Here is a 22,720-nt window from a genome sequence, read left to right on the forward strand (position 1 = left end):
AATGGGTAAAGACAGAGGTGTGGTTTGGAGATACATTATTTAAAAAATGAGAGAGAGAGTAAATAGTCATCCAGTTTAGGAGAAGTGTAAAAGTAGTAGTAAAGGTATAGACGTTTGGAAAATACTGAGGAAAAAGTGACTAAGTGATTAAGGAAACTGATTACTCAGCTACTTTTATTACCACAATATCTCAATTTCATGTTGAGGCTATGAGCTGACAATCAAAAGTGTGTGTGTGTGTGTGTGTGTGTGTGTGTGTGTGTGTGTGTGTGTGTGTGTGTGTATCTGCAGTTTGGAGTCTGTCAGCGATGAAAGCATCTAAAACTGGCACTAGTGTTCATGATCCGGCATGAGAGCTCACTCCATCTCTGCCCACTCATTAAACCCCGAGGCCCAGAGGCACTTCACTGTGCTATCTGTCTAAATGTGCCTACCTATACGGCTGTGTATAAATTTGTGTATGCAGCAACTCCTTCCCAGAAAACTATGGTAAGTATATTTACAGTAAGCGTAAGTCTTTCACATGACAGTCAGGTCAAGATAAAATGCTTCTTCAGCACCAAAGTAAGACAGTCCAGCGCATTGTGTGTTCTACCCTCCTGCTGACGCATCCAATATAGCAAAGAGGACAATCTATCTGGAGTGATTGAACAATATCTCCACAGGGAAGGTGATAAAAAATAGAAATGATAGTGGAAGAGAGACTTTCACAGAATTTCACATTTCACTGCATTTAACTAAAAACAGAAGCTTGGATTGAAAACTCAAGACACAAATTCACACACACACACACACACACACACACACACACACACACACACACACACACACACACACACACACACACACACACACACACACACACACACACACACACACACACACACACACACACACACACACACACAAACACACACACACAGAAGCACACTCTCGGTCGGGTTTGACATTTGGGACGAGCACACATGGCCAACAATCGGATAAAAATACAAGTGTATCTGCACTCACACGTGCATGCACACAGAATCCCACTCAATGAGCAAATCATCCCATATCTATTTACTTTTTTCAAACTCAATTTGATCTAGATTTGTTTTTACAAGAGACTGTAATGTGAGCATGTTTAAGGGTATTAATGTTTATGACGATAGATAATCAGTAACACTGACATATCATGTCGTCTGATGAAAATCTGATGGGGCTGCAAGGTGGTGTAACTCTTCATGTGTCCTGGGTGTTTATCTGGGAGGTCTCTGTGTGGGGTTTGTATATTTGCCCTGTCCATCATTGGGTCCGGCGTCCTCCCACAGTGTAATGACATGTGTATTTGCTGAACTGGAGTCTCTGAATTGACTGTAGGCACAAATGAGAAGGGGCTGGTTGCGATATACCGCTCTGTTTTCACCCTGTGATGGAACAGGTACCTCAAGTATGCAGGTCATGTCCCTGCAGTTTGCCAATTGTGAGCCGAGATTCATCCCTTTGGGACACACACGGCGTGCTATTTATTTATCTTGCCTTATGAACATGTGTTTGGTGTCAGATCATAAATTTTCAATGATACGCAATGTGGAGGCCAAGTCTTTGACAGCGCAAGCAGCTCAGCAAACCCTCTCCTATCTCATCAAACATCTCCCCGAGCAATTTTCATAGGTTATAAGGTTACATTCATAATGTCTCTCCTTGCTCTCTTGTCACTCAAAGCCGCGTGCTGTTCTGGAAGGTTTTTGTTGGTGAAAACATAAAAGAAAATGATAGAACAAGTTGATATCAGTCTTTTTTGACCGAACAGTGGTGACTCAGAAAAGGCAGCTGGAGAGAAAAAGTCTATTTGTAAGATCTGAAAAAGTCCACTTTTCGATCTTTAATGAGAAAACCCTTACCTGGAACACGGTGACAATGGCCCAGAGCAGAGAGTCAAAGTTCTTCCGATCCTGAATAGTGTCCCCATTTTCTGTCGCAAGACTGAATTTACATCCAAAAAGATGCATGCCCAGTATACTGCACATCAAAAAAAAAAAAAAAAAAATGAAAACATTTCATTTAACATTATTTATAAAAATCATGCAATAAAAGCCAGTGTCATCACAGCCGTGTATTTTTCCACATGAAGGGATGGTTGTGTTATGTGCATACCTGAAAGTGAAGATGAAAAGCATCAGCAGCATGCAGAAGGTGGCCACATTGTCCATAGTCTTCATCAGCACAACCAGTTGTCTCCTGAGAGCCGGGAGGAACCGGACCAGCTTCAGAACTCGCAGGAGACGAAATGTGCGTAGGACTGAGAGCCCACCATCTGATTGTCCGATTATCTCCCACACACTGAAAAACCACAAACATCTCATCTTAAAATACAAGTGGAACGCTGTTTTATTCACTGATGCTATTTATATGAACTGTCAGGTTCAAATTTATAATTGGGAATATGAGAGAAAACGTATTTTCTGGAGTTTGCATTTTCTCCCTGTGCAACTTTGAAATGTCCCAATCCAATCATTGTCAAAATACAATCCTGTCAGGTTAATTGTTTACTCAGTGAATATTGCATATGGACGTGTCCGTATGTGTGCGAATGTGCGTGTGTGCATTGCCAGCATATTTCACCGGGTATGCATGTACAATGCGCATCACTTTTTGTTTTGAAGCTGCTTACAAGTGCATCTGATTACCATGTATCCGTGCATCCATGGTTCCCAAAGCAATTTCTTGTAGCAACACAGTCACACATTTTAAAGGGCCCCACCCTGAATGACATCCAAACAGTAAACCCGACAGAATCGGGAATCCGCTGCGGCTGCCAGCAAAGTGTAATCCATCATGACTGTGTCAGTCTTATAGGCTATTGTAAAGACGGATGCTGCAGCGCTGACACTGACACTCAAGACATCGTGACTGACAAGCTGTAGAGGAAACGAGGACAGGGGTGGATCATGCTAAGCAGTCGTCTACTGAAGAAAAACTGAACTGACTTGACGTCACGGTCTGAGTCTCTACAGCTCAATGTTGCTTTGAAACCACGATGATTGCACATATTTTGTGAGAACAGTAAGGTTGCGAATTTACCTGATGATAACAATGATGCTGTCGAATATGTTGTAAGGGTTCCTGATGTATCCAAACAGGCCAAAAGCGAGCAGCATGAAGCCCATTTCCAAGACAAACATACTGGTGAAAACAATGTTACTGATTTCCAGCACGTCAGTCAGTTCCTCGGGCTGGAGGGAGAGAAAGAAAGGGAAGACAGGTAAAAAACAGAAGAAAAAACGCTAAATGAAAAAAATTAAGATAGTTAATATTTCAGCGTTCATGTCACAGACCTGTAAAACCGTTTTGCACTCTGTACTCCCAAGCTGAGACATTATCAATCAAGTTCAGAGCTGGAGTCAGGACCAATCAATCAAATGAGACCAACAGCACCATTCCATCAGCGCTGATCTACTCCACTGACCCCACAGTGCACTCAGTGATCCAGCAAAGATTTAACTGAGCCCCTTCATAAAGCACAGACTCAAGACTTTTATGAAAAATGCAGCGATTTTGTGCCCCGGTAAAATGCATTATGGGAACACATCTGCACTTTTCTTTGGGGAAACAATGCATCTCGAGCTGAATCAGTGCTCTATATGTGCTGAACTCATTGAAAAGATGAGACACAGACTCCAGCGACCTTCCAAAATATCTCACGTGTCAACACTCATCCATCTACACAACCTACTTTTTTGTGTTTGCCGTTTCAGGGCTGTCTTGTGACTTTAAGCAGTGCAATTAAAACTATCGCTGACTTTCCAAATTGTACACCACTATACATTATATATATTCCCTATATATCTTGTCTTACAGTTCATATTTAATTTTTAACAAGTACAGTCTAATTATTGTGTAAAAGGCTTCACATGTAATGAATTATGTATCAAGCATGACTGAATCGCACTAAACCATAAGTTTTTATATTTTGCCGAACAGTTTTATAAAGCCCATTGGCTTGACATCAAGACTTTTCTTCTCGTGCCATGGTAGCAAGACTCATTAAAACTAATTGCCATTCTTTTCATGTGGACTTCAGCAGGCAATAGCCTGAAGCCCATTTAATCCCCTGACATATTGCATACAAAATCAGACAGACAACACTTTTCATGAACCCTAACATGATTAATAAATACATTTTCATTGCATGTCACACTTGAAAGTTGGCCTCTGCCTTCTACCACTATGCTCTGAAATCATGTGGAAACCAACTTCCATAATTTGCTTTGAAGACGTGTTTGAGAAAGCTTTCATTCACAACCATATAAAAAAATTTTCAGGAAGTTCAACCTTCTTCTGAACTGTTCATTCAAGTTTCATATACTAAAGATCTAATGAGCGCTTCAAATTGGCTTCACATGTGAAAAAAAAAAAAAAAACAGAGAGAGAGTGAACAAGTGTCTGTCATAAACAAGTGTGTTTATGACAGACATCAAAAGAACACCTGGGGATTAAGATCATGATCACAGATAGAGGGCGCCAAACGACAGAGCACTCCTCACACACAAAAGGCTTTCACAAGATGAAGAGTTCCAGGAGTTCAGACTCACAAGCTCCAGTTCTGCAAAGTAGCTGAGCCTTTTGACGTGCAGAATCAAGCTACACTGTTTAGGCACTTGACTTCTTTTTAATTAAAATTGTCCTCCACTTTTATAACATGTGAAGTGAGAAAATCACAGAGCTCCATTATGTTTACTTTCCAGCTGCATGTACTGTTACTGTAAGCAAGCTTATCCCAAAACCTCTCATGTCATGCTTTGACAAAATCTTCTTACTTCATATTTGTTCATGGAACTCTCTTTTTAGATGCTTTTCTGAATACCTCTTCTAACCAAAAATGTTACTCCTGAATCTCGTTGTATGGAAAACTGAAGGAGCAGCCCAAGTAGTGAGTTTTGGCATTCTGGTGTAAATTTGAGCACCTGTTGGACAAAACATATTGATGCCCGATTCAAAACATTGACATAATTTCAGTTTTAGAGACTGATGAAATGCATACATGTTGAATCAACTAGTTGCTTAATAGGAGCTACTTAATGCATTTGGGAAACAATGGTACACTGAATAGTAAACTTTCTTCACAGTGTGAATCGTCCAAGTTTGAGTATGGTTTTCCAAGTGGAGTTTGCATGTTCTTGCATGAGCTCTTACTCCACGTTTTTCTTCCCTGAGTCCAAACGCATAAACAGCAGGAAAGTGATCACACTGTGTCTCCCAATCACACACCACGGCACTATTTTAGCAAGAGTTGAAAGGTATACTGTCAGAGGTGATGTAACCATGAACTGACTGTCAATATGAATATGGAAGACACGTACAATGCAGAGCGGGGTTGTGTAATTGAAGGCATACAGCACCCTCCTGTTTTCGGTGCACTTACTATTGTTGGCTGATGAGTCTTTGATTTAATTGGGACAACCGTACGACTCGAAAAGAAAAGAAAATGTGAAAAATGAGGACATAACGTCAGGGGATGTTTACAACCTTTAGTGTTGGATGTGGTGAGGGAAGCATGAAAAACAGACTGGGACAGGCTAGAGAGTAACTGTCATGTCTTTTTGTTAAAATTCAAATAGTCTTTCATTGACTAGCCAGCACATAAAAAGCTTTAAAGCATCTTACTAAAGCTTTCAAGGAACTCTCAGTCAGCTTTCCTAGACACACACATATACATTACTATTGAACAAAGAGCTGGATGGCATTTTCATTGCCTCTGCGGCCCACTGTCTTTACACCAGAGAAATATCAGTACACACTGCAGAGGGCAGGTCTTATGCTCGCCAGGTTTCTAAATTAATCTTTGCGTATCACTCCACAGTCTGCAGAGAAAGGGAGGCACAGTGTGGTTGACATGATAGGTTACAACAATACAAAACAGCTTCAGGGTACAAAACTGAGAGCTGAAGGTGTGCTTCAAGACTCAAGCCGCTGACACAGGCTGAGTTAGATATTGCTACATCAATACAATCATCAAGTGTTTTCTCTGATGAAAAGCAGAATATGTGTTCCTGTTCTGGCCAATAGCAAACTTATCCACAAAAGGAGCAGGTTTTAAAGAAACATTCTTCTCTATATCAAGAAACCCCATCAAAGTTCACTTGAGTTCTCAGTCTCATTCTCTAATGCATTTTCTTTCATAGCGTAATATCAGTCTTGGACAGCCATGATCATTATTATTTGAGTACTTTCAATAATAAGACGCTGTAAACATTGGTCAATATCATTAACGTAATGTATGTCAGTCCCAAATGAGCATTTAGAAATATTGCTTAATAGGTTTCTCTCTACTTCTGACACTACAGTTCATAGAACAGATCGTCCATCAATTAAATGAGGTGTTTGCATCCACAAGGAAACACTCAAGTGTTCATAATTCTGAAAGCAGCTCTGCTTATAACCTGGGCCTCACATAAAGGAGGACACAAAAGCACAATGAGCGATGGAAACTTACACATAAACAAACAATAGAAATCCAATTTTAATTTGTGTACCAGAACCCCTTAAGTCAAGGACACAAATTTCCAAGTATTTATTTTTCTCAAACAACTTCAGTCCCACATAAAATTGCTAAACATTCTTTCTTTTTTTTAGAAATGTAACCATTTATATACTAGATTGAACACTTATTGGCATTGTTGCTCTTTGTGCAAAAGAAGAAAAAAAGTGACTTATTTCTAATATTATATGGAAATATTACTGTCATGTTTTCATATTGGTGAATAATGGGTTAAATTTGTTATACTCATTCAGTACTCTATGATTTTGATCAGAAGAACATTTTTATCCTCAATGGGTGTGAATGGTAGGAAATTTTAAAAAGTTAGTGACGCATTCAATGTAAGAATTTTGGCAAATCTCAGATATATCTCAGACTGATTTGGAAAAAATACTCCCACAGATTACAATTTGTTGAAAGAGATTAACTTTGGTGGTTGTGAGGTTCGGGACATGTGAGTGAGTCTAAGATAAGCATCAGTTTACACAAACCTATGTTTGTTTGTGCCTCCGGTCAGAATCAATAACAGCGTACTATAGTCTGAATATCCAAAACAAGGGTTCTCTCTCTCTCTCTCTCTCTCTCTCTCTCTCTCTCTCTCTCTCTCTCTCTCTCTCTCTCTCTCTCTCTCTCTCTCTCTCTCCACTATGCCTCCTACATTCATACTCCTCTTCACACACATTAACACTCATAGTCTCATGAAGTTTGGCTAGGTGTCACATACGGGGGATGATGAGTACGAGAGGGGAGCAACTCATACATAACACTTCAGTGTGTGTGTGTGTGTGTGTGTGTGTGTGTGTGTGTGTGTGTGTGTGTGTGTGTGTGTGTGTGTGTGTGTGTTTGAGTGGTATTGCCCTAAAAAGGCTATGGCTCTTCCAGTCGCTCCTATGTTTATACCACAAAGATAGAAACACACACACACACACACACACACACACACACACACACACACACACACACACACACACACACACACTAAAGAGGGAATACGAAGCAAAGGAGACGAGGAGAGACAGAGGGAGGAGAAAGAAGGGGACAGACTGTGTGCGTGCGTGCGTGCGTGTGTGTGCGCTATATTTTCTTAGTGTGTTTTCCCATTTCCCCCGCCTGATGGGAAATGAAAAGGTTCTGTGCGTGTGTGTGCATATGTAATAAACCCACTAGGGTGTAAAAATTCGGTAGATGAATGTGTCCGTGCAACCACACAGATCTGTTGGAGTGTGTGACAGTGGCAGAGAAGGGGAACGGGGGGAGCGGTATTATTAGACCAAAACTTTCCAGATGTTGGCCACGGAAGCCAAACTAGAAAGCTGTGTGACACTGGCTTCATGTGTACTTTTAAGTGTGAGAGGGAAACAGAGAAAAAGTGTGGTCCTGCTCCTCCACTCCTCCCATTTCTTTTGTCCCTGTCTAACCTCCTCCTCCTCTCCCACACTCAGTCAGGCTATTTCAGACACATCATACCTGCTATTTCTTGATGGAATTCACACAAAGAATGTCTGACTTTAAGTCACGCATCCATCATCCCATATTAACAAAAAGTCAGTGCAGACAGAAATCTCCTTCCTTGTCTCTTACCTGTTCGTGGTACTCTATCCCCATGCTGAGAGTGTTAATAAGGATAGCAATCATGATTCCTCGGTTGAAGTATTTACTTTCCACGATTCTTCTCAGTTTGTCTCTGAAGTTTACCCAGGCCCGGATCACACCGTTTTTGTACTCGACCACTCTGCGCCGTCTGCTTCGACCTCTCCCTCCTCTCAGGTCTCCACACTGAAAGTAAAAGTTTTGTTGTTTCAATTATTGCTCCACCAATGCCAAATTGTCACTTCTTCAAAAGTATCACCAGGGGTCAACGTCATCATTAGTGCACCACCATCCGTCCTGACCTGCGGGTAGTCATGCAGCCCGTCTGCCTCTCCTTTGCCCCCCTCCAGGTCTCCAAGCTCGAGTTCCAAGGTCTCCAGGCTGCGAGCGCACAGAGGGCAGCTGAGCAGCTCCAGGAGCAGAGGGCTGGGCACCACGCCTGCCAGCTGGTACAGCAGCCTCTGGCGACCTAAATGGGGGAAATAGATGGCGGTGGTGAGGCACTGTGATGATGTTCCTCTGGCCTGCGCAACAATGTTTTAACATTAGATAGGCATCTCATTATGTAAAGTCATTCTGAGTAACAAAATGTCATATGAAGTTTGCGTCAAAGGAGTGTACTTGAATTCTCAATGTTTGATAAGGTACAATTATCATGGCAATCAGAAAATTAAATGAAGGAGGTATATTTGGATATTAGCTATTCGAAAACTATACTCTGCAAACCAGGAAATGTGAAAATATGGTACTAATCATCTAATATTGTATGAGCCTCAAAAGTTAGTATCACCTAAACTATAAATTATAAAATTTTTATATAAATTTTGCACATTTTTTATTCATGTTAGAGGGATTTTTCCTTTCCAGTCGCTTATGCTTGCTCATGTGGATTTGTTGGGTTTCTCTCTCTGAAAAGCACCTAGAAATGATTGTGTTTTATTTGGTGCTACAAAAATAAATAAAACAAAAATACTGACTCTGTAAAAGTTATGAGAGAGGCTGAATAGGTGTGTTGCTGCATACTCAAAGTACTACTGTTTGATTTCTCCGGTTAAAATGGTACAAATGACTTCACTTTGGTAGCACTTTTAAACTGCTCGAGCAGTCCCACAGCGCTTTAAGTTCACACACACACATTCACATGCCAATGGAGTGCCATGCAAGGCTTTCAATCCATCCATTAGTAGTTTTGGGTTCAGTGTCTTGCTCAAGGAAACTTCTACATGTGGACATGGTAGTCCACTTTCCTCCCACGGTAAAAAAGACGTTCATAATACTTGTAACTAATTAAATGGCTAAAACTGGTATAGAACATGTTTCTCTTGAAAATAATAACTTGTGCCTCAGTGAGATCACCTGTATAAACAAAAGTCAAATAAAGTACTTTTTTTTAAAATGGATGAATTATACTAGATATCATTGTGTACACTTGAATAAATTTAGATTGTTCTGGATGTAGAATTGTCAAACAGTGCAATGAATGAGTGCTCCTGACCCCTTGTCAAAGATAACCAGCTTTTAATATATGTCATTTCTTTAATAATTTTGTGTGTTTTTTTAATGGTACTGACATGTTACAAATGTGTGACAAGCTGGTAAATCTTATCTGTGACTGGATGGTCGTACTGCAAAAGTCTTGGTGCTTTCTGGTAGTTCATGTAATTTTGTAGAAATGTCGGGATCTATAATTTCTGAGAAGTTTGTCTGACAGATCCTGCCCATGGCAAAACAATAGGATTGAAAGGGTTCACTTATGATATAGAGGAGTAGGACGTAATCGTTTTAAGACACAGAAGGAGTTTTATGGTGCATAGAGGTAAAACAGTCTGCTGATTATTAAGTTCATTGCTGTGTGAGCAAGATCGTTTGAAGTGCATGCGTAAAGATCTTTATGAGATTCCAAATGGGATTTTTATCAGCGCAATAGACGAGGCCGTGCAAGGCAGCGCAGTGTGATGATACGGCTGGAAAACTATAATGTAGGTGAAATTTTGCTCGCAGGGCTGAGGGGTGGGCCATTCTCAGTGAAGAGCGAATACACACAGGTTTCCGCTGAGAGTAGCGCGAGCTCGCCCACAGTTTGTGATCCCGGCTGCCTCTTCTCACCCTCTGTACTCTGTCTACAGCTTTTTAAAGTCAGAACAGAGAAACTGCGAAGCACAGCTGAAAACTAGCAGAAGCTTGAGTTTGACTTGTGGAAACATCAGCTCTCGAAAAGCGGCTTCAGCTGCACATAATGTTGTTTGCGAGACGTTCTAATACCTCAAGCTATAAAAGAAATGAATTGCTCGGGTTGACATCGTATTTCAATGTGCTTTATAATCTCTTAAACATAGCTGTAGGTAATAAATTTCCCCTCTCTGTTTTTGAATTCAATCTTTTGACAGACTGAAGTAAGACTGACAAAATACTTGGCCAGTAAAACTCTTGTTCAAACACAGTTCATATCCGTATTACCTTATAAAACATTAGGGTTATAGGGTTGTTTTATACTTAAACTTAGATTTTAGAGCAAGAGACTTACAAATATAGGCGCTCCTACAGCATAAAGGGACAAATCTAATGAAACTATGTTCACAATAACAATGTGACCTTATTACATCAAAACTAATCATTAGAGATGATTTCAAGTCACTGAATGTGTGATCTTTGACAGAGATGATCACACTTTGCGATCCAATAAGTTTTCAAGAGCTTTTCAAGACTTTTTTTCTTTACTTTTGTGACATTTTAAAAACCGGAGATATGAACACCCTTCCCTATATTGTACAAATCATAAAAACACAGTTTAAAGAAAGGCAAATGCCTAAAAACATGCTTCACGTACTACATGCTTCAATGTTGGCCGTTGCCCCGTACAACAGGAATAATCTTGTTTTATGATGTTTTGCCTCTTTCTGTTGCTTCAGGAGGTCATTACTTTCCCATTCATTAACAACCTGCGTATGTATAAAATGTCCAGTAATTAAAACTCCCTCTGTGTTGCTATTATTGACTTTGGTCCTGTACTACTGTGGTAGAACATATTGTTGTATTGGCAAGAAAGTACCACTAATGTGACAGACTAGATGAATTGGATATGAATGAAAAATGACGTGGTGGCATGTGCACTGGGATCATATTTACATTGTATATGATGGAGTATGGTGTCACAATGTATGTTTGAAAGCATCACTCAGGTACACTGACTGGGAGTGATAAAACTCGGGGCCAAACTAAAGCATTTGTGGTATTTTGAGAGGGCCAAAGCAGCCAAACTCAGTCAAAACCGCACCTATCTCAAATTTCAGCCCAATTCATCGATTTAGCAAAATTAGGTTGGAAGAAACTGGAAGAAATGTGCCAGGTCCCAAATATTGTCACTCGTCACTCAATAAAAGAGTGAGGTGATGTATTTCAGGCCAAGAGTTACTCCTTCTTTTTAAAGTAATCCTTGCAATGCGCTGAAAAGGGCAGTAGTGCTCTGAAGGCTTTTCAGATCTCTTCCTCATCGCTGTTTGATGAAATCTTCATGTGTCACTCTGGAACTCTTTAATTCAGCAAGAAAAGAATTCAAGTGTGTTTAATTATCTTTGGCGTGTGAACAGTGTGTGTATGTGTGTGTGTGAGTGTGTGTGTGTGTGTGTGTGTGTGTGTGTGTGTGTGTGTGTGTGTGTGTGTGTGTGTGTGTGTGTGTGTGTGTGTGTGTGTGTGTGTGTGTGTGTGTGTGTGTGTGTGTGTCTCTGTGTCTGTGTGTGTCTAGACAGCGAGTGTGGATGTTGGCAGTCTCGCCCCATTAGGACAAACCAGACGTGTCTATCACATTGCCGCTGCTGTTTTCCTACTTGATCACGCCGCCTCCTTCTCTGCTATATCCATTCATTTCAGTCTCATGCCATCTTCTGAGCTAAATGCTTTTTTTTCTCTCAGTTATTGGTCTTATTTATCTTTCTCTCCGTGCCTCTGATGCATTTACAACCTTTCTTAACTTCATGCCTCTCTTTAGAAGATATATTCTGCTTTAATGCATTCAGAAAGCTGCAGCACACTTTTGGTTTTGTTTACTTTGCAGTGCACACTTTTCCTCCCTCTGCCTTTCCCCACACTGTTAATTCACTCAATCCCCTCTTTATCCATCTTCCTGCACTGATGACTGTAACACTTGAGACATGGATTTCCTGTCAGGACTTTAAGTGCTACTCAAGACATTCACACACTTACACACGCGTGTGCGTGCACACACACACACCCATGGTTTTAAGGGATCTTCCCATTGACCTAATGAGTTTGAACCCCCCCGTACTGAAATTATCCATCCCAGCATGGTGTTGAGCTCTCACATCCGTGTAGTGTGCAAAAGTTTTGTGAGAGCTACGAAGACAGAAGTAAAAGACCAGACACGCATGCACGCACGCACGCACGCACGCACGCACGCACGCACGCACGCACGCACGCACGCACGCACGCACGCACGCACGCACACACACACACTAAAGATGAAAGCAGGAGATGAAAATGAGTTTGACGACAAAAGTATAATTGAGCCCAAGGGAAATCTAAGGCAAGAGGTAAAGTAGGTGAAAGGCAGTAAAGAAAAAAAATCTGAAGGAAAATTCGGGCAAAAAAATTAAATAAAAATAACTTGTGGGATGAAGTAATTCTAAAATGTTTTCTTTTTTTGATATATTTCTCATATGTGACTTCTGATTCAGATTCCTTTACTGTTGATTGTGCATTTTTTTGGAACACTGGGAAAGAGAAAATCCGTTTAAAAATATGTAGAAAGATAGTGTATTGAAATGTAGTAGTTTACCATACAATCAAATTTGTTGGAAAGTCCAAAACAAATTTATCATGTTGTGTATGACTATCACTAACAAACTGTTTGGATAAATTGTAGACATTAGTAAATATGGACATAAAGGGTTAAAGGAAGTCAAGATAAAGGTTAAGTAGTGTGGGGGTGTGGGGGTGTGTGTTTGTGTGTGGGGGTGTGTGTGTGTGTGTGTGTGTGTGTTTGAATGGATAAAAAGGAAAAAAAGTGTTGGACTTTCAGACAAAAACCAAATTCTTACTGTGCTGTCCCATCAGTTGGTAAAGCTTGTTGAGAGTCTCTGCATGCTCGGACGTCGGGTGGTTTGATGGATGCTGCTCTGGACTGGTCCCACACTTCTTCGAGTGCGGAGGCGGCGTCTTGCTGCTATAACTGCACACGAACGACGGCAGAATGGTCGGGTAATTCATTCCCCCATTCAGTCGCCCAAGTAATGCCCCCATGCCCTGGGTGACAACACCCGGGCTGTCTGCGCTGTTTCCGTTTGTGCTTCCCCTCCGCCCCGTCAGCGACTTCATCTCTAGCTCCTCCCCTCCTCCAAGATGTCCCTCTCTGTCCACGTGCTCAGTGGTCGCCACGCTGATGATGTGCTGCCCACCGTTGCTGAGGCGACAGTGCTGGTGCTGATGGTGCTGCAGGAGGTTATGGATTGGCCTCAACCACAATGCATTAGCGGGGCCTGAGCCTCCGCAACCCCGACTGGAACCATGGCCGTGTCCATTTCCACCACCGTTACTGCCTCCTCCACTGCCATTGGGGTTCACCTTTTTACGTCGTTTACTGTTCAGATTAAAGACACTGATATTAACAGAATGAATCTGTGAGGGCGTGAGGTTATCTCTATTCAGTATGCATTTGTATCTCTGCCCTCGGCACAGAAGAAAACTCCACATTGTCCACTAAAATAATTAATGTTCAGAACAAAACAGATCTAATAGGATCAAAGGGCTTCAAGCTGTTTCGGATAGACAAAGGCGAACCAGCACAGCCCGAGTTGCACACCATTTAATTTCACTTGTATCGTCAAAACTCAACCAGACTCACCTGTGCCACCCGGAGTATATCCTCTGCAGCCTGCGAGTGAACTTGCGGTAAAGGTGACTGATGTAGCGCAGCATCTCCTCGTAGCATGATCCTGGTTCACTGTAGCTGGCGAGTGTGGAGTCGTTGGACATGTAGCGAGCGCGCTGCTCCCTCATCAGGGCGTTCTCCCGTTGCTTCGTCTCGGAGAACTGGGTGGCGATGACCACGAGGCACAAGTTGATCATGAAGAAAGAGCCCACCTGGTTGGAGAGGAAGAGGATGTGAAGTGTAATGAGAAAGAATGCACCCACTCTGCAAAAAGTGCTGTATTGTTGCATAATTCTCCCATATAGCTGTTTATGATAGAGACACTGTGACCACTGAATCAATATTTGATTCTGGGAACAACTCAGTGACTTCATCCCATCTTATGATGATGGCGCAATAAACCTCTCGGTCAAATAGAAGCACTATCGTGGCTTATATATAATTAAGAGGCCGCCTGTTTGATTGGATGCTTGTACAATAAACGTGACTCGGTTTTGATCATTAGACACAAATTACATAGTTCAAAATGTGCTCCAGTGAGGCGGCGTTAGCAGTGAGTCAATACATTTATAAAGACTGTGAATGTGTAACAGGTCATTTCTGTGTGATCCTAAAAGACAGAAGAAAATTAGATGAACACTTTTCCCACTGACATCCCCATTTATCTTAATTCCTGGAGGGTGCTCTTTCTATGTGAATCAATTTGGTTCTCTTTCAGTCTCTGCTGGATGTCTTTATTGCTCTCATCCACTCTCTCCTTTGCTCTGATTTCTCCCTCCCTCTCCTCAAATTCACAATAAGCACTTTTACGTCAAACGAAAGTCGGACAGGGAGCTCATACAGCAGTGTAAAATATAGCACGAGTCGTAATACTGGAGAAGCCCACAGCAGCAAGAGTCAAATTATACACGATAAGGAGTGTGTAAGGTACAACAGAAAGAATATAGACAGTAAATACTCCAAGCAGAGTTTAGTGGTTAACTTTAAAAAAGTTATTCGTGGTTTTATAAAGCAGAAGTCAAAAAGTGGTACACAAAAGTATATTGTGTTATGGTTTGGGGAAATACATATAGAGCACACATAGACTCTATCATTAAACTCCAGACAAGAATTATTAGAATAATAAATAAAGCTTCCTATCGAGAAAACACTAATAAACTATTCATAGACTCTTGCACCTTAAAATGCATAGATATTATATGCTTATAAACATTAGAAATATTATTTCGAGTGCTGCTATTCAATCTTTTTTTAAACTAAGAGAAAACAATTATAATTTAAGAGGATTGTGTGTATTTGAAAGAGGTAGTGCGAGAACCAAAGTTAAATACAGATGAGTTTCCTTTCTGGGAGTCATTTTATGGAATGGACGAAGTGAAGACTTAAAATTGTGTAAATCTTTGTTGTGCTTCAAAAAAACATTAAAAAGTAAAATAATTAATGGTTACAATAAAAAATGAGTTCTGTTACTTTTGTTTTGTTATTCTCTTGTATTACTTTTGTTATGTATGTATTTTTTTTCCTCTCTCTTCCGTATTACTTCTGTTGTGTTTATTTTTTTCTGTTCTTTTTATCTTGTGTCACTGGTATCCTGAGTAACTTTATGGGTTTTTAATGGATAGGCAAAAATAAGCCTTGGCTTCTGCCTAGACCCATTCCGGCTACAGATAGTGTGGAGTAGCATGTGTGCATGAACTTAAAAGCACTTTGAACTGAATGCACAAAAATTCCACTTTTGCACTGAAACTGTAACCGAAATAAACCATTCATTCATTTCATTTCCATGAGTGACACGTTTTATATATATTCCTATTTGTTGAGCATTTTAAAGACCATATCATTTTAATTTATATATATAATGAAGACAATTATTTGTTTGAATCATACTTTTTCATTCTTCCTTTCATTTGAAGAATACACTAAAGTTTGGAGACAATTGTCACGGTTCAACAAAAGCCAGAATACATTAGAAAACTTTAGAAAATCACAACTCAGGTGACAATTCAACCTCATTTAGTTTCAACAGGGCTCACCCTGGTCCATGTGGATGTGGGATGAACGCTTATACATCCGATTAAAATTTACTTTTTTTCCATGAGGCTTTGACATTTAATCATAGCAACACCTTAAAACATTAGGTTAGATTGATAAGTGAAGAAAAAAAAAAAACCCAGGGTGGTACTTACAATAATGAGCAGTATAAAATATATAAAATTGTAGAAGGAGTGAGCATCCATGACATAGTACATGATATCAACCCATCCTTCCAGTGTAATGACCTGGAATCAAAAACAGAGAGAAAAGATGCATTTTGGTTATTGTGATCAGTAAAGTAAAAAATAAATAAAAATGTTTTTTGTCTTCAAAAACATGTCCAACACACCCACAGATGTGAACAAAAAAAAACATACAGCACTGAGATGCAGCAAAACTTTCTAGCTGTTTCAATGTGCATTCCTCTGAAGTGTGTGTGTGTGTGTGTGTGTGTGTGTGTGTGTGTGTGTGTGTGTGTGTGTGTGTGTGTGTGTGTGTGTGTGTGTGTGTGTGTGTGTGTGTGCCCAAGGACTGACACACTCTTTCATGTCGCCACTATGTTAATGAGGATTCGGGATGCTGAGACTTGAAAGCGGTGGCTCGGCTAAGCCGATAATACACTCACACCTCAACATTTACACCTCAGCTGGCATGGAATATTATCACATAAACTGGCAGCACACACGCAACAATAGTATGGACGGATAAGATGAAGGGGAATTGCCAACAAGCATGTCTGTGCATGAGTATAAGACAATCCCGCAAAACACCAACATAAACAACAACCACAAATATATGTTATGCATGCACACAGACACATGTGACTAAACCTCTTTTCTAAAGTTCAACAAGCCAGTGAAGGATTCTCATTTCTGAGCGAATACAGAGTTACTAAAGCAACACAAACACAACAAAACATATATCAGGTTAAAGGAAGACCTTGTGTAGTTAATATAGCAACTAGAGGAAGAACCAAGAAGATCCACTGTCTGATTATAAGATTTTATCGAGTCATTTTGTAAAAATAGACGCATTCCTCATGTAAACAAAGAAAGAATGTGGTTCTCCGCTTACACTGTTTATGTCAGGAAGGACAAAAAAAAGTTATTACTGTGAACAAATCACGGAATGACCTCCAGGGCCAGGCCCATTATCTGCTACTGACTCATTGTGAAGATCAGACATCGCCGGCAAAAGAATCCAGTGGTGTAATTGTTGCCAATGGCTTGCACATGGGGCAGAGAGCATGCTGCCGGCTATCACTCACGAATGACCTAACCAACACGCTGTTCGTTATCATGACGAACCTTAATGGACCGCTTGGCAGAACACATTGGCCTGTTAAACTGGAGATGGCCTTGCCCTTCTCCTTACTCCTTTATGTCGGTTCAACGGGTAATATATCCTTTTTTACTGATTCCAAGCCCAAGTTCCAGTTTGGTTTCATTTGATTTTACTACATTTCAAGTAGTCACAAGAAAAAGAAAAGAAAAGAAGCAACATTTTTTTCCAAACTCGCTAATTCAGTATATTAACTACATTCAAAAGTCAGTACTAGTTTCAGTGACAAATTAAAACGTCTTGTGAAATCATAGGCTACTGCAAGTATATTTAACATATGGAACCAAACAATTCCAGATCAGCAAATCTAGTTTTCTGGTTATTGAACCCATTATGATCCAAGTCAGTATTTATGGCTGTTTGCAGTGTCTGTATTTTTTCTTTCTTTAAAATGAGACAGGAAACAATTCTATGTTCATGACATCTCATGATGTCTTTCCTCAATCGTGCACCTCTCAAATCATAGTGGCGGTTTAGCCACTCCCCTTTTACAGGGGTTGTTGCCACAGCGAGTAGTTTAAACTTGCATTGCGTTTAGTTTTTTTTAGACTTCTCCTGATCCGCCACCAGCGGCCTATGGATCCTGGAAAAGCAAGAGCTGCACCTTACCAGCTTGTTGTAGTCTGCTAAAGTCCCAAGGTTCTCTGAAATTAACTCGATCTGGGGCCCTGGGCAGCAGTGTTTTCAAACCCTGCTCTGGAATGTATAATTCATTTTCTTTATATTTGCAGATACTGAGGGGAATAAAGCTGTAAAAAAAAAAGAAAAAAGAAGGGGGGATAACAAGTCAGACACTTCATTTATGATTTAATAGAGCTCTCTCAATTTTTCTTCAACACACTTGGTCTCTCTCCATCTATTTCTGTATCCTTCTGCTCGATCACTTTTCCTCTCCCGTCTCACCTCTCTCTCTCCTTCCCCTCTGTTTTTCAACATTGTCACAGTCAACATGAGGTATTTTGTAAAGGACGTTGGCAATATGATAAATGTGCTGCCAAAGTAATCGCTCTGTTTCTTTGTCAATGCTAATTTTGCCATCCCTGCTGCCAAAGATCCATTTAAATAACAAATGGCACATTGGTCTGAATACAATGCGGACCTTTATTCTTGTTGTTTTGTTTTGTTTTTTTCTTGTTGCTTCTTTGTGCAGATGTGTTTGGGAGTGAATTGTTTTGTTGTGTGTTTGCGTCTTTGTGTCAGTTTGTTTAAGTCCATGTATTTGTATTATATCTATATGGAGAATAACATTCATATCATCCTAAAAACCAAATATGCACTTCAAGACCTTTTTTTTCCCCCCAAACTCGAGATTTTGCAAAAACAGGTGAGAAAGGAAAAACAAATGGCAGGCACAGGTGTCTCATATAAGCTGGCTCAAAACAAATCTCACCCGTCACTCTGTTGTACTTACCAAACCATCGCAACAGGAACAAAAGGTTATTTGCTGTTGCCAGGAATTTAAAGATAAAGCTCTCTTTGAGAAAGCAATATTGAGGAAATCAAAGGTTTCAGGAGACACAGACGGATCTATCAGCAAGGTCTGGATAGATTCGCTAGCGGGGCCGAAACTCATATCGTAACAACACTTTTAGCACAAAGACCGCGGTAGTGAAATGTCTGTCACCGTCTCCTGGTGTAAGGGCCAGAAAAATAGTTTTTTATAACCAGCCCGTGGAAAGCAAGGGCTTTCAGGTCATGATACGTGCCTTCTTAAGGCCCGTGGGGAGACATTTCTCCAAGGGTAACTCTGAATTCTAAGTAGGTAAACAAAAGACAGAAAAACACGGTTTTGTCTGGTAAAGCAAAGGGACAAATATGAAAATGTGTTAACGTAAAAAAAAATAAAAAAAAAGAAATTTTTATAGAGTATAATCAGAGTAATAACATTTGAGTTTAGATTTTGCTATTCTGAGCAAAATAAAAGAGTCTGTATAATCTGCCCATTTGCCCTTTCTTACCTGGAATATGGCTATCCAAGCATAGCCAATGTTATCAAAGTTGACAGCTCCCTTGTGAGGGTTGAGTTCCCCGGGGCGGCAGACATTGTAGTACTGGTTCCAGTTAATGCAGCCGTTAACGCTGGCCCCACCTGCTGCCAGGTACGACAAGACGAGGGCCGAACTTGGTTTGGGAGCGTCCAATAAGCACTCGGCCCCGCCCTCGGTGTAGGGTGACACATCATGGCAGCGCCGCATCCCGTTCTCGCGGGGCGCTGAGCAGATAAACGGGCTGTCCTCACCCTCCTCGGACATGTAGTAAGGTTTTAAAGACAGGTTGGACATTCTGGGGGGGGGGAAGAAACTGGTCTTTAAAACACAAGAAGGATATGTTAAACACTCAACTTTTAAAAAGTTCCCTTTTCATCTGTTTGTGATTTTAATGAGTATGAGTCATGAAGAAGATTCTGGTCGCCTTGTCATTCTAAATATAAAGTGGTGAAACGAGTGTCTGGTCTGTTATTCCAGACAGCACCGATTCATTTTGTGCTTGTGGTCAGAGAGTCATTTGTTCAGTGAGAGGAAACACAGCAGCCCTGACTTTGAAATACGAAACTGCTGTTTCTCTCTTTTAAACATGGAGAGGATTTAGTCCCGGTACAATTTGTACCATTACATCAAAACCAGAATAAGTTCAAGCGTCTCTATGTGACATTGCTGGCTTCTTGAGGTTGTGCATACCAAAGTTTTTTTTTTTTTTTTTTTTTAATCATCTTCCCTTGAACAATTGGCCACCCTGTGGCGAAACCAGCGGCTGAACCTTCGTCTGTCTTTGTTGCCGTGAGTCTGCCGATTTGTCCATCTGTTTGCTGTCCTGCATTGGAAGAGTGAATGATTTCATCTACTGTTTTGACTTTCTCATCTTAGTCACATAACTGGATTTGATGAGATAAATGTGAGTGAATAATTGCTTTAAGAATTTTAAGATTTCCATCTGGATAAGGTTCTTCTTTTTTTATCACTTTATTTCTCAAAGTTAGATAAGTCCTTTCTGGTTGACTGTCCGGACAGCAGATAAGTTTTATATTGTTATATTCAACCCTCCCCCCCGGTTCATAATCGAAATTGGCCTTTTCAGTTTGTTTTCAGTGTGTTGTGTTGAGTTTGAAGAAATGTCACTGTACCACTCGGGCCAGTTGCCATCTAACAAACCCTAATTTCTACATTTCTTACGACCAGCAATTATTCCCCGTGGCAATTCAAAGTATGACATGATTAGAGAAGAAGTAAACAGCAGTGGAAAACAGAGAAAATGATGAAAGGAGAGACTGAATAGGCGCAGAATACACATGTTTGAATCATGTAAGCTAAACACATTCATAGAATCACTATATTAATCGGCTTAAGAAAATTACAAAATCTTCTAACTCTAGTCATGAAGTTGCATTTTTTATTTATTTTTTTAACTCTTTTATGTTGCCTACACTGAAGGAGAATCGTCATAAATCAAATCAGAGTTTCGAGCAAAAATGCCTCTTCTGAAAAATCTAATGAAGCTATGACGGAGGAGGCAATTTCCTCAAGCCAACTGTGCCACATCCAGCCTGGAAATAAATGAGAAAATGCTCATTCTCCACCGCGCGACTGAATTCCTTACTTTCTGACGTCATCTCCCAGGAAGCAGCGGTTGCGCAGTAGTCCGGCCCATAGCTGCACTCCCACAATGCCGAAGATGAAAAAGACAAAGAAGCAGAGGAGGAGAACATTTCCCAACATGGGCAGGGTGTCCAACAGCAATGTCACCAAGATCCTCATACCTACATGGTGAGACACAAGCAGCAGAGACAATATGAGAACTCACTGATCCAGCTTGTACATGGTCAAATACATGGGAGACATCATGTTGTGCACCTTTTATTAGCCCCCTGGTTACTGTCCACCATGACAACCTCCATTGATCTTGTGAGTTTTGGAACCCACAACTTCATCCTCGCAGCCAAGTGATGACAAAACTCAAAGTGACGGCTTGACATTATTTTCTCCTCCGGGATCAGAACTCAAAGCTTCCTTGTGGCCGGTATTATCTAACCACATGCATTCAGCATCCATCTCCAGTTGTCAGAAGTGTTTAGCGTCAGCAGAATTAGGGATCCAGTCCCTGAGGTCTTCACAATGTGTTCTGTCCCCCGTCACATATATCACAGTGTTGTCTCACTGATCACATTTACAGCATTTCAAACAAAGTGTTACTGCGGAATTTTAGTCACATTGATATTTATTATTGACTCGGCCTCTCAAATCTGGACTGGGCTGTGCTGCTGTAGGTGCAAAATCTGCCTGAATGCCTTATTGTGATGTTTATTGTAATTGTAAAAACGTTATAACTGCACTGAACTCCATGGTGAGTTGTCTTATTAGTTGAAACTAAGCCTACTTAAAGTACTTTTCATTTGACATCAAAATCTAACGGTTTTCATTTATTGTTTGTCTCAACTTTTTTTCTTGATTTAAATGAAAAGATGGATAAAGCTGTTTAAAACATTACACGGCTTCTCTCATTTTAAGCGGTGCTTTTTTAGCTCTAAGATAAACTTCCTGCATCTCATATTAAAATATGATGTCTTGACGATCACTGCAAATCCGAAACGGAGGGAGGCAATGGAATTAATGGTCAATTTATATTTACTGCCTGTATCTATCCTTTTCGTCACATATGTTTTACATCATCGTCTATTTAATAGCCATGCATTTGTCATTGTTCCATTCATCAAATTTGTACTTAAAACACTATTTTTAGGAGTTTCACCTCAGGGGTTATTGACAGCAATTAAAAAAAACAAAAAAACAGCCGGATAAGATATGCTGGGAAATAATGTTCAATTAATTTCTTCTAACTTTTTAGCATCCCATCGTTCCTCCTGCAGAGGTAACACACAAAACTCGTTTGTAGACTCAAAGTTTTTGAATCAAATAAATCCCAGAATAAAAAAGAAACCACACTCTCAGCCATCAGAAGTCAAAAGTTGGTAGTGTTGGTGCTGAACAAAGATGAGCTAATAAAGTTATTAAGCTCATTAAGTTAAGAGCCTGGGATCTTTTGCCAGACGTTAGTACACTGTTTTAGTTTTTCACATAGTTTGATACTAAAAAGCTATTTTACACTACGCATTAAAAGATTACCATTTTGGACCGCCCAAATGACCCACAAACATTCCACAAAATGTTAAATTGTGCTGATTGATAATATTACGTTACACTGCATTATAAATGTGCTATCCAAAAGATCTGTGGACACAATAAATACAATCTACAACTTTGATTTTCCACTGTTTTAACTGGAACAAGATCTGTCCTCTTCAAGTCAGCGCAATGAACAAGTTGTCTCATATTTCCGTAAGCCTTTTGCGTATAACT

General features: G+C 40.3%; 1 protein-coding gene across 1 annotated transcript in view; it reads right to left on the reverse strand.

Moving 5' to 3' along the window:
• Positions 1-22,720, reverse strand: part of cacna1ha (calcium channel, voltage-dependent, T type, alpha 1H subunit a) — a gene marked incomplete at its 3' end in the record, with an annotated part of 49,477 nt that overhangs the window by 20,984 nt on the left and 5,773 nt on the right. The window contains exons 4-13 of the mRNA XM_080487236.1: positions 20,964-21,123; positions 19,328-19,652; positions 16,181-16,273; positions 13,968-14,206; positions 13,165-13,703; positions 8,413-8,579; positions 8,102-8,296; positions 3,064-3,215; positions 2,137-2,322; positions 1,884-2,001 (exon numbers count right to left, since the gene is read on the reverse strand). Coding sequence (XP_080343362.1) covers positions 1,884-2,001; positions 2,137-2,322; positions 3,064-3,215; positions 8,102-8,296; positions 8,413-8,579; positions 13,165-13,703; positions 13,968-14,206; positions 16,181-16,273; positions 19,328-19,652; positions 20,964-21,123 — 2,174 coding nt within the window. The remainder of the gene's footprint in view (positions 1-1,883; positions 2,002-2,136; positions 2,323-3,063; positions 3,216-8,101; positions 8,297-8,412; positions 8,580-13,164; positions 13,704-13,967; positions 14,207-16,180; positions 16,274-19,327; positions 19,653-20,963; positions 21,124-22,720) is intronic.

The sequence above is a fragment of the Lipophrys pholis genome (assembly GCF_963383615.2).
Source record: "Lipophrys pholis genome assembly, chromosome: 19".
NCBI lineage: Eukaryota > Metazoa > Chordata > Actinopteri > Blenniiformes > Blenniidae > Lipophrys > Lipophrys pholis.